The sequence below is a fragment of the Rhincodon typus genome, chromosome 3 (assembly GCF_021869965.1).
Source record: "Rhincodon typus isolate 14 chromosome 3, sRhiTyp1.1, whole genome shotgun sequence".
Taxonomy (NCBI): Eukaryota; Metazoa; Chordata; class Chondrichthyes; order Orectolobiformes; family Rhincodontidae; genus Rhincodon; species Rhincodon typus.
Genome location: NC_063334.1, coordinates 11,964,434 through 11,977,399, shown reverse-complemented (window position 1 = coordinate 11,977,399; position 12,966 = coordinate 11,964,434). Strand labels below are relative to the sequence as shown.

General features: G+C 41.2%; 1 protein-coding gene across 1 annotated transcript in view; it reads right to left on the bottom strand.

Moving 5' to 3' along the window:
- The window catches only part of LOC109929978 (doublesex- and mab-3-related transcription factor 1-like), a 121,004-nt gene that overhangs the window by 48,039 nt on the left and 59,999 nt on the right, over positions 1-12,966 (bottom strand). Inside the window, exon 3 of the mRNA XM_048619922.1 lies at positions 1,444-1,730. Coding sequence (XP_048475879.1) covers positions 1,444-1,730 — 287 coding nt within the window. The remainder of the gene's footprint in view (positions 1-1,443; positions 1,731-12,966) is intronic.

The following is a 12,966-nucleotide window of genomic DNA, read 5'->3' as shown; positions in this document are numbered from 1 at the left end:
GAAAGGCTCACAACAGACTCAAATGATAATTCTGTTTCTCTCCTCACAGATATTACCAGATCTGCTGAGATTCCCCAGCATTCTGTTATTGGTTTCAGATTTTGAGCGTCTGCAGTATTTTGCTTTTATACAGAATAAGTACATTTCTACAATTAAGAAAAATTCTAATTGGAGGATCCACGATCCATGGTCAACTTAAGAAGCTAGGGTAAACATAATGTAGGGAAAAAGCATTTAACTCTGCAAAGGTGAGTGGCAGATGATTGGATAGAATATAAAGAAAAGCAGAGAATAACTAAAAGGTTAATCAGTAGAAAGAAATTGGAATATTAGAAAATAGAGCTGGCTGAGAAATGTAAAAACCAATTACAAAAGTTTCTACAGGTAATTAAAAAGGAACGAGAATAATGAGTTACTGGTTTACAATAACAAAGATGAAACGCTGTGGGTTGACAGTCCTCAGGTCCTGATGAACTTCATCTCATGGTCTTATAAGAGGCTGCGAGAAAGGTAGTAAATGCATTGTTAATTTTCTAAAAGTCCCTAGATTCTCAAAAGGTTCCATCAGAATGGAAAGTAGCAGATATAATCCCTCTATTCAGGAAGAGAGAGAGGCAGAAAACAGGAAGTAATAAGCCTGGTAGCTTGACATCTGTCATGTAGGTATCAGAATCAATCATTAAAGAAATTAAAGCTGCGCACTACAAAAACTCAAGGTAATTGGGAAGAGTCAGTATTGTTTCATCAAAGGGAAATTATGTTTAATCAATTTATTTGTGTTGTTATGAGGAGTGACATGCTGTGGATAAAAGGAGCCTGTAGATGTACTGTCCTTAGATTTCCAGATGGTATTTGGTAACGTGCTAGATCAAAGCTTCTTATGAAAAATAAAAGTTCATGATTAGGAGGTAGCATATAATTATGGATAGAAGATTGGCTGACAATAGACAGTGCTTATATATAAATGGGTCATTGTCTGATTGTCAAGAAGTGACAAGTGAAGTCTCGCAAGGGCCTGTGCCTAAGGCTTCAACTTTCAATCTATATCAAGGTTTTAGATGAGGAGAGTGAAGGCATAATAGCTAAATTCTCAGATGGTACACAGATAGTTAAGAAAGTATGTTGTGAAAAAGACATTAGGAGTTTGCAGACAAATATAGATAGGTTAATTGAGTGGACAAAAATCTGGCAGATTTTCTAACAGCTCCCACCCCTTTTCTTCAACCTCATAGCTGGGGTATTTCCTGCAGAAGAAAAAGTCAGGAAGTTCCTTGATACACACCATGATTTTTACAGGACACATGATAATAAAATCTAATTCCAGTTTTAGAATTCTAATTCTTGCATTATTACTGCAATTATCAGCTTAGTTTAAATATTCACACACATTAGCAAAATGGCAATAATAATATTTTGTCATGGAGGAATCAATTAACAACCTACCTGCCACTGGTTTCCAGTCTGACCAGGCACTAATGATGCAGATAGGCCCCGAAGGCTGTTTTTCACTGTTGTCCCTCCCAGTGTTGAGCTTACGTCAGAAGCTGGTGAATCTCCTGCCACCGCCACCTGGTACTGGGGATAGTTGTATAAATTGTTGTAGTAAGCTGGATAGAGAGATGGCTGATAAAAGTTGCTGTAGTAGGAAGAGTCCACTACCAGGTCTGGGGTGGCCTCCAGGTGCCCTCTGCTGGTTATGGAAGGGATATCCTGGAGATGCAAACGTCCCTCTGTAAAGGAAACAAAAAAGATGAATGTATTTATGATTATCCACTTTGACCAGCGTTAAGCATTATTTCAGTCAAAAACACAATGAAGTCAATGCATGCATCAAATATGTGAAATCAGAAACCATATTTTGTGATATGAGCAGATTGATGATTGATGTATTTAAAATAAACAAGGTAATCCCTCTGTACAAATGTGGACAAGAGAGCATTAAGCAACATCAACTTAGTTGTTCTTTCACCAGAATAGTTTTCTCTACAGGAACAACAATTTGCATTTATTTAGGACTGTTAAGAACTTAAGAGCATTACAGGAAGAGGAGGCTATCGAGGCTTTCAATTTTTTTTCATAGCTTATGTGATCTTGGCCTCAACTCGACTTTTCCTCCAAGAGAGCCTTAATGTTCTTGTTGATCAAACATTTATCAATCTCAGTCTTGAATATATTCACTGTCACAGCTTTCTAGGATAAAAAATACCAAACATTCATAATCATCAGAGACAAATTTCCTCATCTTCAACTTAAACTGATGACACCTCGTTCTGAAACCGTGTACCCTAGTCCTATATTCCTCCGCAAAGGGAGACATACTCAGCACCTATCCAGCAAAAACGATTGCCCACTTATTTATTTTGTTGTTATCCCTTTACAGACTCTTTGAGCCAAATATTCTTATGAGGACAGATGTCTTTCTGCCATGCTGAATGTGGGAGAAGACTCAGCTTCGGAGGACGATAGAACCTCAGGCTTAACTTTGCTGGTAGCTGCCAATTAACAAATGACCACTAGTGCTGGCATCCAATTGAGATCTGTCTACAAGAGGTTACATCAGAGGGCTGGTAGCTTAGCAGTGCCATGGCTGAACTCAAAGCTCCAGGGAGAATATGTCACAAGAATGAGCAAAGAGTGGTATTATCACTGGGTAAAGCTGTGCCAGGCAGTCAGTGTGGCAATGAGTTAGACACCGTGGAGTGGAGGCAGGAGTGGCCCTTGATTAACTTTCCTACTGCTGGCAAAATGGCAAGGCAGTAGAAGACACTACCCAACCCCACAAACAACACATCACACAACCATTTTGCCAATCTTGCTGCCTCCCACTTTTTTCAATGAGCCCAAAAAATTTCTGCCAGAACCAGTGTCCTCCTCAGAATGTGTTTTTCTACCAGTCTTTGTATCATCAGTAAAGGATCATAATTAGATGATCCAGCACAGATCCCTATGCCACTCTACAAGTTAGTTGGCCAACTTGAAAATGACCCAGTTATCTTGGCTATATTTCCTGTTGATTAGTCAATCCTCTATCCATGTTAATATATTCTCTTCAACATCATGCAGTAATCTTTTAAGTGGTGCCTTATCAAATACCTTCTGGAAATTCAAATACATATCTACTACTTAGACGTTATTCACCTAGCTCATTACATCCTGACAGAATTTGAACAAATTTCACCTTCATAAAACCTTGCTGATGCTAACTGTATTATGATTCTCCAAAATCCAACCAGGCTATTTCCTTCATAATAGATTTCCAAAGACAACTTCACTGGCCTACAGCTTCCTGCTTTATGTCTCACTCCTTTCTTGAATATGAGTGTTACATCTCCTGCTGTACAATCTGCTGGGGTCTTTCCAGAATCCAGGAAGCTTTGGAAAGTTACAACCAGTGAGTCCATTATCTCTACAGATACTTCTGTTAATACCCTAAGTTATGAGAGTCAAGCACCACATTTTCTTGCCTGGCTTTACACGTGCTGCTGCTGCAACGCTCTGAAACACTGTAATAAATGCTGCAGTCCACTTTCCATGTGCTGCACTTGGCACCCATTTCACACAGGTTTGTGAAGATCACCACTACCATGAGGACACAAATAAGGAGACCTAGAAAACACTCCTTTAAATAGTTCCCTTGATCATAGGTGGATGCTAAAATATATTTCATGCCATTAAGTAGGCACAGCCACTCAAGTCACCACTTGGAAATTCCTCTCCTATAACTTTACATAGTTTGCCTTTCTCTCCTCATTGCAAAACCATCTTCCTGGAGGAGGTAACAGATCATCCAAACTAGCTACAACAGTCTGCTAAAGAGTGTCTACTATTAGGCAAGAACTCTATGTTCTACAAAACCAAATATAACCTCAGGTACCAAGAACAAACAAATTGCTTCTACCCTTGAAACTTCATTGCGTGTAGTACACACCCGACACATCAAGAAACTACATTGCATTCATGGACTCTCTCAGCAAGCACTGTACAATCACAATAACATTCATGCAAAAAACTTGAAAATGCAGAATACTACATGGATATCCAATGGAACAGTGTGCTTGTCAGGTTAATTGTATGGAATGCAGAATCAATCATGAAGTGTCAATAAAATCATAGTAACAAGCACAGCACGCCTCACAGTACACCTCAATTAAGTTGCAGTTGTAACTTTATTGATGTAACATAAGCAACAGAATAAATTATTCAGAAGTAGCCTTGCAGATCTGTTTGACATAGCTGTCATGATTTCAGCAGCTGTGTTATTGCAGCTAGTTCAGGCAAATAGGTAATAACACAACTGGAACTTCAATTTTCTTTACCTCAAATTATCCAGCTTCCTAAGTTTCTACTGAAACCTTGCCAATTTGTTAAGATTTTGAAAATTTTGAGATGTTCCTTCTGCTGGCTAGAACTCTGTTCTTCAATCTCCTTTCTCCAGGTTCTTTCACTTCTTCTCAGGAAGCACAGGGCAGTTGGTACAATAAGTACAAACTCTCTCAGTTACTGGTTCAAGGCAGCAGCTTACAGTAACTGGTCGGGAATATAATTTGCTTTCTTCAGGCTTCAGGTATTTTTGCTGGAGAGAGAGAGATACACACACACAACCTACCGTTCCATCAGCTCAAAAACTTCTCACTGTATCATTCACAACCGTAAGTTGTTTAACTATCCCAGAACTGGTCAGAGAATTGTCATTAAGCTGGTGACCTTTGACATCCACATCTGGTCAAAAGTGCACAGACCAATCAGCTACTTGTTGCCAGCCAAATCTCACTCTGCAGGTGCAATGCCACCAAAAATATTTCCCACCACTTGAACAAACACCGCACACAAAGAGTTTCAGCCAATTTATTTTTAAAAGTACAGCAATTCCTTACAGTCCTTGGTTTTAAAATATTACCATTTTTAGTAAGGCATTTGATAGTCCCACATGGCAGATTGGTACAAAAAATCACGTGGGCTTCAGGGAGTGGGCTGGCCAGATGGATACAAAAATGGCTTCGTCATACAAGACAGAGGAAAGCAGTGGAAGGGTGTTTTTCAGAACGGAGACTTGTAACGAGTGGTGTTCCACAGGGATCAGTCTTAGATCCTCTGTTTTTTGGAGTATATATAAATGATCTGTAAGAAAATGTGCGTGGTCTCATTAGTAAGTTTGCAGATAACAAGAACATTGGTGGAGTTGCTGATAGTGCCAACAATTGTGAAAGGATACAATGCGATATAGATAGATTGGTGACATGGGCACAGAAATGGCACTTGGAGTTTAATTCAGACAAATGCGAGGTGATGCATTTTGGAGGATCAAATTCTGGTGTAAATTATAATGTAAATGGCAGAACTCTTAGGAACATTAACATACAGACGGATCTGGGCGTGCGGGTACACAGTTCCCTAGAAGTGGCAACACAGGTGGCCAAGGTGATCAAGAAGGCATATGGTATGTTTGCCTTCACTGGCTGGGGCATACAGTACACAAGTTGGCAAACCATGTTGCAGCTATATAAAAAACCCTTGTTAGGCCACATTGTGTGCCATTTTGGTTGCCACAATGCCAGAATGACATGGAAGCTTTGGAGAGAGTACACTGAAGATTCACCAGGATGTTGCCTGGACTCGAGGGCATTGGCTATAAAGAAAGGTTAAGAAGACTAGGATTGTTTTCACTGGAAAGATGGCTGCTGAGAGGAGATCTGATAGAGGTCTACAAAATTACGAGTGGCACAGATAGGATGGATGGTCAGATGCTTTTTCCCAGGGTTTAAGTTTCAATTATAAGGGGCACAGATTCAAGGTGAGGGGGAAAAGTTTAAGGGAGATGTGCGAGGGACATTTTTCACACAGAGTGTGGTAGGAGCCTGGAACGCATGCCAGAAGAGGTGTGGGAAGCAGGCATGTTGGTGACATTTAAGAGGCATCTGGATTGTTACATGAATAGGGAAGGAATAGAGGGTTACGGACTGAATAAGGGCAGAAGGTTTGTTTATTAGTTTAGATAGGGCATGACGGCTGACACATGCCAAACAGCCTGTTCCTGTGCTGTGCTTCACTTTTGTTCTTTTAGCCTCCAATCAAAAATACTAAAAATAACATGACATGGTCTTTATATCCCAAAGTTTCCTCTGTTGCCAGTGCTTCACTTCTGACACATAGTCTAAGATGGCAATAGAACAGGAAGCTTCAGACAGAGCTCGTCCATTCTGTGTTTTTTTTTTCTCTTGTTGATGTTTTCTTTCCTTCATCTGTCTTCTTCCTTCTCCGGTCATGGACTCAGCGCAACCCAGCAACACGGCCTCCCGCCTGGTGGGCCGACATTGTGGCCTGGCGTGGCAGACTCCCAGCCCAGCAAAGCCAACTCCCGGCCTGACGAAGTGAACTTTCAGCCTGATATGACAGTCTTTCATCCTGGAGTGGCAGACTGGCAGCCTGGTGTGGCCTTTTGGCTTGGCCCAGCCCAGCGGACGTTCAGCCTGGCATGGTGATCTCTCAGTGGCCCAGAGTGGCGGTCTCTCGGCCCAGCATTGTGCTCTTTCCGCAGTACATGGCGTCTCTCGGCCCGGCGTGGCCTTAGCATGGACTTCCGGTCTCAAGGTGTCCTCGAAGTGCGGTCCCACTGCGGCTATGCACTTAAAAAAGACTGCAATGTTTGAATTTTCAGCATTATTTCTTCATTTTCTACTTAAAACTAAGAAGGTCTGCAATGTGTAACTTTTAACCTTATTTCATACAAAAATAATAGTGTAAGCTATACTATACTTACTGAAATATTTAACTTTTAACTTTGTTGTTTCTTTCTACTTTGTTCTTGAGATTCTGTATCTAAGAACTTATGCCTAAATAGTTCCTTATGTGGCAACATTATCCACTTTTCACTGTAGTCCTGTACACATGACAATAAAATCAAAATCAAAAATCAAATCATTTTAGAGCTGCCCCTTCCACTTACCCTCACCCTGTCACCTGCCATCAATCTGTCATCCTTGAACCTCCCTCAGATCTTTGACCTGAGCTCCTTACCTTCAATTCTCCACAGTTCACCACTGACATTCCCTATGGAAGCACAATCATGCTTCCCTGTGTAGTTCCGCTTCCTGCCTCTGTCCTCCATGAGCCTTTGTAGGGCTGCCTCCTCACATCCTTGGTCAGTCATGCTCAGTTTCCACGTTCACAGCCACAACCATGATTTCAACGCGTCAATTCTTCCCTTGTCCTCATTCCAGAGTATTCATACAAGAAAGAAAAAAACTCCCACTCAGTCCAAATCCGGTAGGAGGACTACTTTGCCTGCCGCATGCCACATTTAAGCAGCATGAATCTAAAGGCATGTGGTTCTCATTTTCAATTCCAAAGGTGCAATTTCACCTGGAAAGTCATGTTTTACAGAGTACGTGTGACACATTGATGTATTTCAAAAAAGATTCCCACTGCTTGCCTTCAGGTAAAACAATCATAGAATCCCTAAAGTGTGGAAACAGGCCATTCGGTCCAACAAGTCCACACTGACTCTCCAAACAGCATGCCACCCAGACTCACCCCCCTGCCATATCCCCATAACCCTGTATTTCCCGTGGCTAATCCACCTAACCTACACATCCCTGGACACTATGGGCAATTTAGCATGGCCAATCCGCCTAACCTGCACATCTTCGGACTGTGGGAGGAAACCGGAGCATCAGGCAGGAACCCATGCAGACACAGGGAGAATGTGCAAAGCCCACAAAGACAGTCGCCCAAGGCTGGGACTGAACCTAGGTCCCTGATTCTGTGGAAGCAGCAATGCTAACCACTGAGCCACTGTGCTGTCCCAATTTGCCCTCAATGTGACATTAATTTAACACAACTTTCAGTTCTCCATCGGCAAGTTGACATTCTTCCTCCTGATAAATTAAGTGCCCCCGTAATAACCACAACACCACCCCTCCCTGAACTCATCTCCTGCTCCCAGGAGTTTCCCAAGATTTTACCTTATATTTTAAATTCTAAGCCTTTTATATACATCAAAAAAATACAGCAGTCCTGACACTGGCCTTTAGAGAACACCACTGCCTATCAATCTCTGGTCTGAAAAATAGCAGTTTACAATAACCCACAATATCCTGTCTATAAGCCAAATTTTTCATCCAAGCTGACACTGACCCTCCTCTTCAACTGTCCTTGAAGTTTTTAACCAACTTTTATGTGCTACTCTGCCAAACATTTTCTTAGATTCCTTAGACAAATATATATCGCATCGACCTTAGCATTAAGATTCTCAGTCCATTCCCTATCTTAGCTTCACCAATTCTATTCTTGTGACTCTAACCTCTTCTGCATAGCTCCTTCCTTCACTGCACCTCTGGAATTCTCTCCCTAAAGCCTTAATCCTGTTTCCCTCATACTCGATGCTTATGTATGTCCTTAAAATTCACTTCTGTGACTAGGTCTCCCAACATCTCTTTTAGCTCAGTATCTTTTTTTTCATTGCGCCTTCCTAAGCTCTTTGGGTCATTTTTCTATGTTAAGTACAAGTTGTTGCTTTGATTAAAAATACAAGAAATACAATAGAAGTCCTTGTCAAGATGTGCCAAGATTCATGTCGTGAAACTGAACACACTCATCTTTCTCTTGTGAGATTCAAAGAAATACATCAGGTCCTGGCTCCAAGCGTAAGATGGTAAATTACACAAGGTCAAGGCAATGTAGGCAACCATCTTCTATTAAAGATTATAAGACTCTGTGATAGTTACTGTAATGAAGAGCTACTGTTTGCTATGTTATAATTTTGATTCATTTCAAGAACAAAGCCAATAAATTCTGGTTGATTTAGCCAACAAATATTTAACCCATTCACTTGTCATTCCTTTCTCCATCATTTTGAAACAAATTAAATCACAAGCGAACAGGAAGACACTCAAATCAAGCAGCTCCAAGTCTACTGTAAATTTCTGCTTGTAAGTACTCAAACAGAGATGAGAATAATCATGATAAAGCTACTCCCAGAGGGTGCTACCTTGGAGAACAATTATAGGACAGTTAATTGCTCCTACTTCCAAACCTAACCAAGTTGACCCATTCCTCAACTTTGCTTCACTGCCTGTTTCATTTTTCTGGCTATCAAACCCGATTACAAAGACAGAAGCTGTACTGGAAGGAGCCATCTTGGAAAGTCTCTTTAAGTCTATTTCTTTTTACAAGACAACAGGATCAGTTATTAACACAAAAATAGATTTTCCAACTTGTCACAATTCCACATGATGACCTGAATAGTTTAAAAGGCCTACAGCAATCCCTATAGCAAAACTCATTGGCTTAGTGTTGACCTCTGAGTCAGAATGGCATGAATTCCAGGACCCAAACAGAATTCACTGGAGCACTTAACACGTAGGGTTAAAGAGAATCCCAAGGCATTCTATACATATATTAAAATTCAAGAGGATAATTAGGGAGAAGGTAGGACCATTCAAGGGTGAAGGAGGGAACTTGTGGTTGGAGGTAGAGGATGTGGTTGAAATCCTAAATGAGTACTTTGCATCAGTGTTCACCCAGGGGAAGGATATGGAGGACAGTGCGATTTCTATGGAGCATGCTAACATGCTAGGGCATTTTGAGATCAAGAAAGAAATAGTGTTGGGTCTCTTGAAGAGCATTAAGGTGGATAAGTCCCCAGGGCCCACTAGTATCTACCCGAGGTTATTGAGAGAGGCAAGAGAGGAGATTGCTGGGGTCTTGACCAAGATCTTTGTATCCTCATTAGCCACTGCAGAGGTCCCAGAGGACTGGCCAGTAGCTAATGTTGATCCTCTACTCAAGAAGGGAAATAGAGATAGTCCAGGAAACTACAGACTGGTGAGTCTTACACTGGTTTGGAGACAGTAAGGACTACAGATGCTGAAAGCTAGAGTCAATAAATGTCCTGACGAAGGGTTTCGGCCCGAAACATTGAAGTTCCTGCTCCTCGGATGCTGTTTGACCAACTGTGCTTTTCCAACTCCACATTTATTCAGTCTTACATCGGTGGTTGGGAAGCTGTTGGTCAGAATTCTTAGGGATAGGATTCATGCAATATGGAAAAGCACTGCCTAATTAGGAACAATCAGCATGGCTTTATGCAGGGCAGGTCATGTCTTACTAACTTGATTGAATTTTTCAAGGAGACGACAAAGGTGATCTATGAGGGTAGAGCAGTGGACGTTGTCTACAAGGATTTTAAAAAGGCTTTCGACAGGGTCCCTCATGGTAGGCTCATCCAGAAGATTAAGACGCATGGGATCCACGGTGACTTGGCCACCATGGATTCAGAATTGCCTTGCCCATAGAGGACAGAGGGTAGTGGTGGAACATTGTTTTTCAGGCTGGAGGACCTAGTGGTGTTGCGCAGGGAGTGGGACTTCTGCTGTTTGTGATATATATTAATGACTTGGATGAAAATGTAGATGGATGGGTTAGTCAGTTTTCAGACAATACAAAGATCAGTGCAGTTGTGGATAGTGTAGAAGGTTGTCAAATCATACAGTGGGATACAGACCAGTTGCAGATATGGGCGGAGAAATGATGGATGGAGTTTAATCCGGCTAAGTGTGAGGTACTGCACTTTGGGAAATCATTTGTTAAGGAAACATATACAGTAATGGCAGAACCCTGAACAGCATTAATGTACAGAGGGATCTTAGGGTTCAAGACCATAGCAAGTGACCATGCAAGTAGGTACGGTGGTGAAGAAGGCATATGGCATGCTTGCCTTTATTGTTTGGGAAACTGAGTACAAGAGTCAGGATGTCATGTTGCAGCTTTAGAAGACTTTGGTTCGGCCACACTTTAGGTACTGCAATCAATCTGGTCGCCACATTACAGGAAAGATGTGGAGGCTTTGGAGAGGGTGCAGAAGAGGTTTACCAGGATGCTGCCTGGATTAGATGGCATGAGCTGTAAGGACAGGATTGAAAAACTCAGGTTGTTTTCTTTAGAGCAGCAGAGGCTGAGGGAAAACTTGATAGAAGTCTATAAAATTATGAGATGCACAAGTAAGGTCAGAATCTTCTTCCCAAAGTTGAAATTTCTAAAACTAGGGGACATGCATTTAAGGTGGGCGGGGGGGAGTTCAAAGGAGATATAAGGGACAAATTTTTTATACAAAGAGTGGCAGGAGTGTAGAATGTGCTGCCAGGGGTGGTGGTGGAGGCAGATATGATAGGGGCATTTAAGAGACTTTTAGATTAGTACATGCATATGCAAGGAATGGAGGGATATGCACCAAGGGCAGGCAGAAGGGATTAGTTTAATTTGGCATCTTGTTTGTTCCTGCTTTTTGTTTCCTGTTTGCCAACTAGTTGTCTGTCCATCTCAATACCCTACTCCCAAGTCCATGCACTTTAATTTTACACACTAATCTTTTATGTGAGACTGTCAAAAACCTTCTGATAGTCCAAAAAAACCATATCCACTGGCTCCCCTTCATCAATTCTGCGAGTTACATTACTCTATCCTCGAAGAATTCTGGATTTGTCAAGCATGATTTCGGTTTTGTACATCCATGCTGATGCTGTCCGATCCTGCTACTGTTTTCCATTGCTTAGATATTAACTATTTTATAATGGACTCTAGCATTTTCCCCACTACTGATGTCAGGCTGACTGGTCTGTAATTCCTGGTTTTCTATCTGCTTCCCTTCGTAAATAGAGGGGTTACATTAGCTACCTTGCAATCTGGATGAACCATGCAAAAATCTACAGAATCTTGAAGATGACCACCAATGCACCCACTATTTCTATAGCCACTTCCTGAAGTACACTGGGAAGTAGTTTATCAGGGCCTGAGGATTTATTGGTCTTCAATCCCGTCAACTGCCTCAAAATTATTTACCTACCAAAACTGATTTACTTCAGCACCTCCACCTCACTAAACCCTGTATTTTCTAATATTTCTGTTTTGTTATTTGCATCCTCCTTTGTCAACATACAACTGAAGTATATATCTAGTTGGTCAGCCATTTCATTGTTCACTATTTTAAATTCTCTGTTTCTGACTTTAAGGGACCTGCAAATGTCTTCATTAATCTTCTCTTCACGTATCTATAGAAAGTGTTACAGTCAGTTTTAATGCTCTTTGCAAGCTTATTCTTATAGTCTATTTTCCCTTTCTTAATTAATCGCCTTGTCCTCCATTTTTGGAATCTGAACTGTTCCCACTCATCGAGTCAGCTTTTTTTTTCTGACCAATTTGTACGCCTCTTCCTTGGATCTAACCCTGTCTCTAATCTCCTTGTGAGCCTTGTGGTTTAGCCACTTTTCCCATTTTACACTTGCGCCAGATAGAAATGAACAATTGTTGCAATTCCTCCTTACGTTTTTTGAATGCTTGCAATTGCCATTCCACATCCCTTGAAATAATGTTCCCCAATCTATTATCGCCAACTTGTGCCTCATGTCATCACAGTTTCCTCTATTTAGATTCAAGATCTTAGTCTCAAAATCAACTACGTCATTCTTGATGAGGAATTCTATTATTTTATTGCTCATCCCCAAGGCGCCTCACACCACTAGAGTGCTAATTATTCCTTTCTCATTATAAAATACCCAGTCTAGGATGGCCTGCTGTCTAGCTGGTTCCTCAACATACTGGCCCAGTAAACTATCCCATATACACTCTATGAATTCCACCTCTATGGTATTGTTACTAATTTGATTTGCCCAATTTCCTTTATTGCATGTGTCCCAAATTTCCTGTTTAATGCCATTCCAAAAACCACCCATACAGTTTGGGGGTGAGTAAATATACAAGCGCCACTAATGTTTTTTGCTGCTTGGTGTTTCTCAGCTCCACCCTCTCAGATTCCAGATGTTGAAACTAATATCCTTCCTCACTAAGGCATCAATTTCCACTTTGACCAGCAATGCAATTCCACTGCTTTATCCTTTTTGTCTGTCCTTTCTAAATACTAAATACTATTCAGTTCCCATCACTGGTCACCCTGCAGCCACATCTCCATGATCC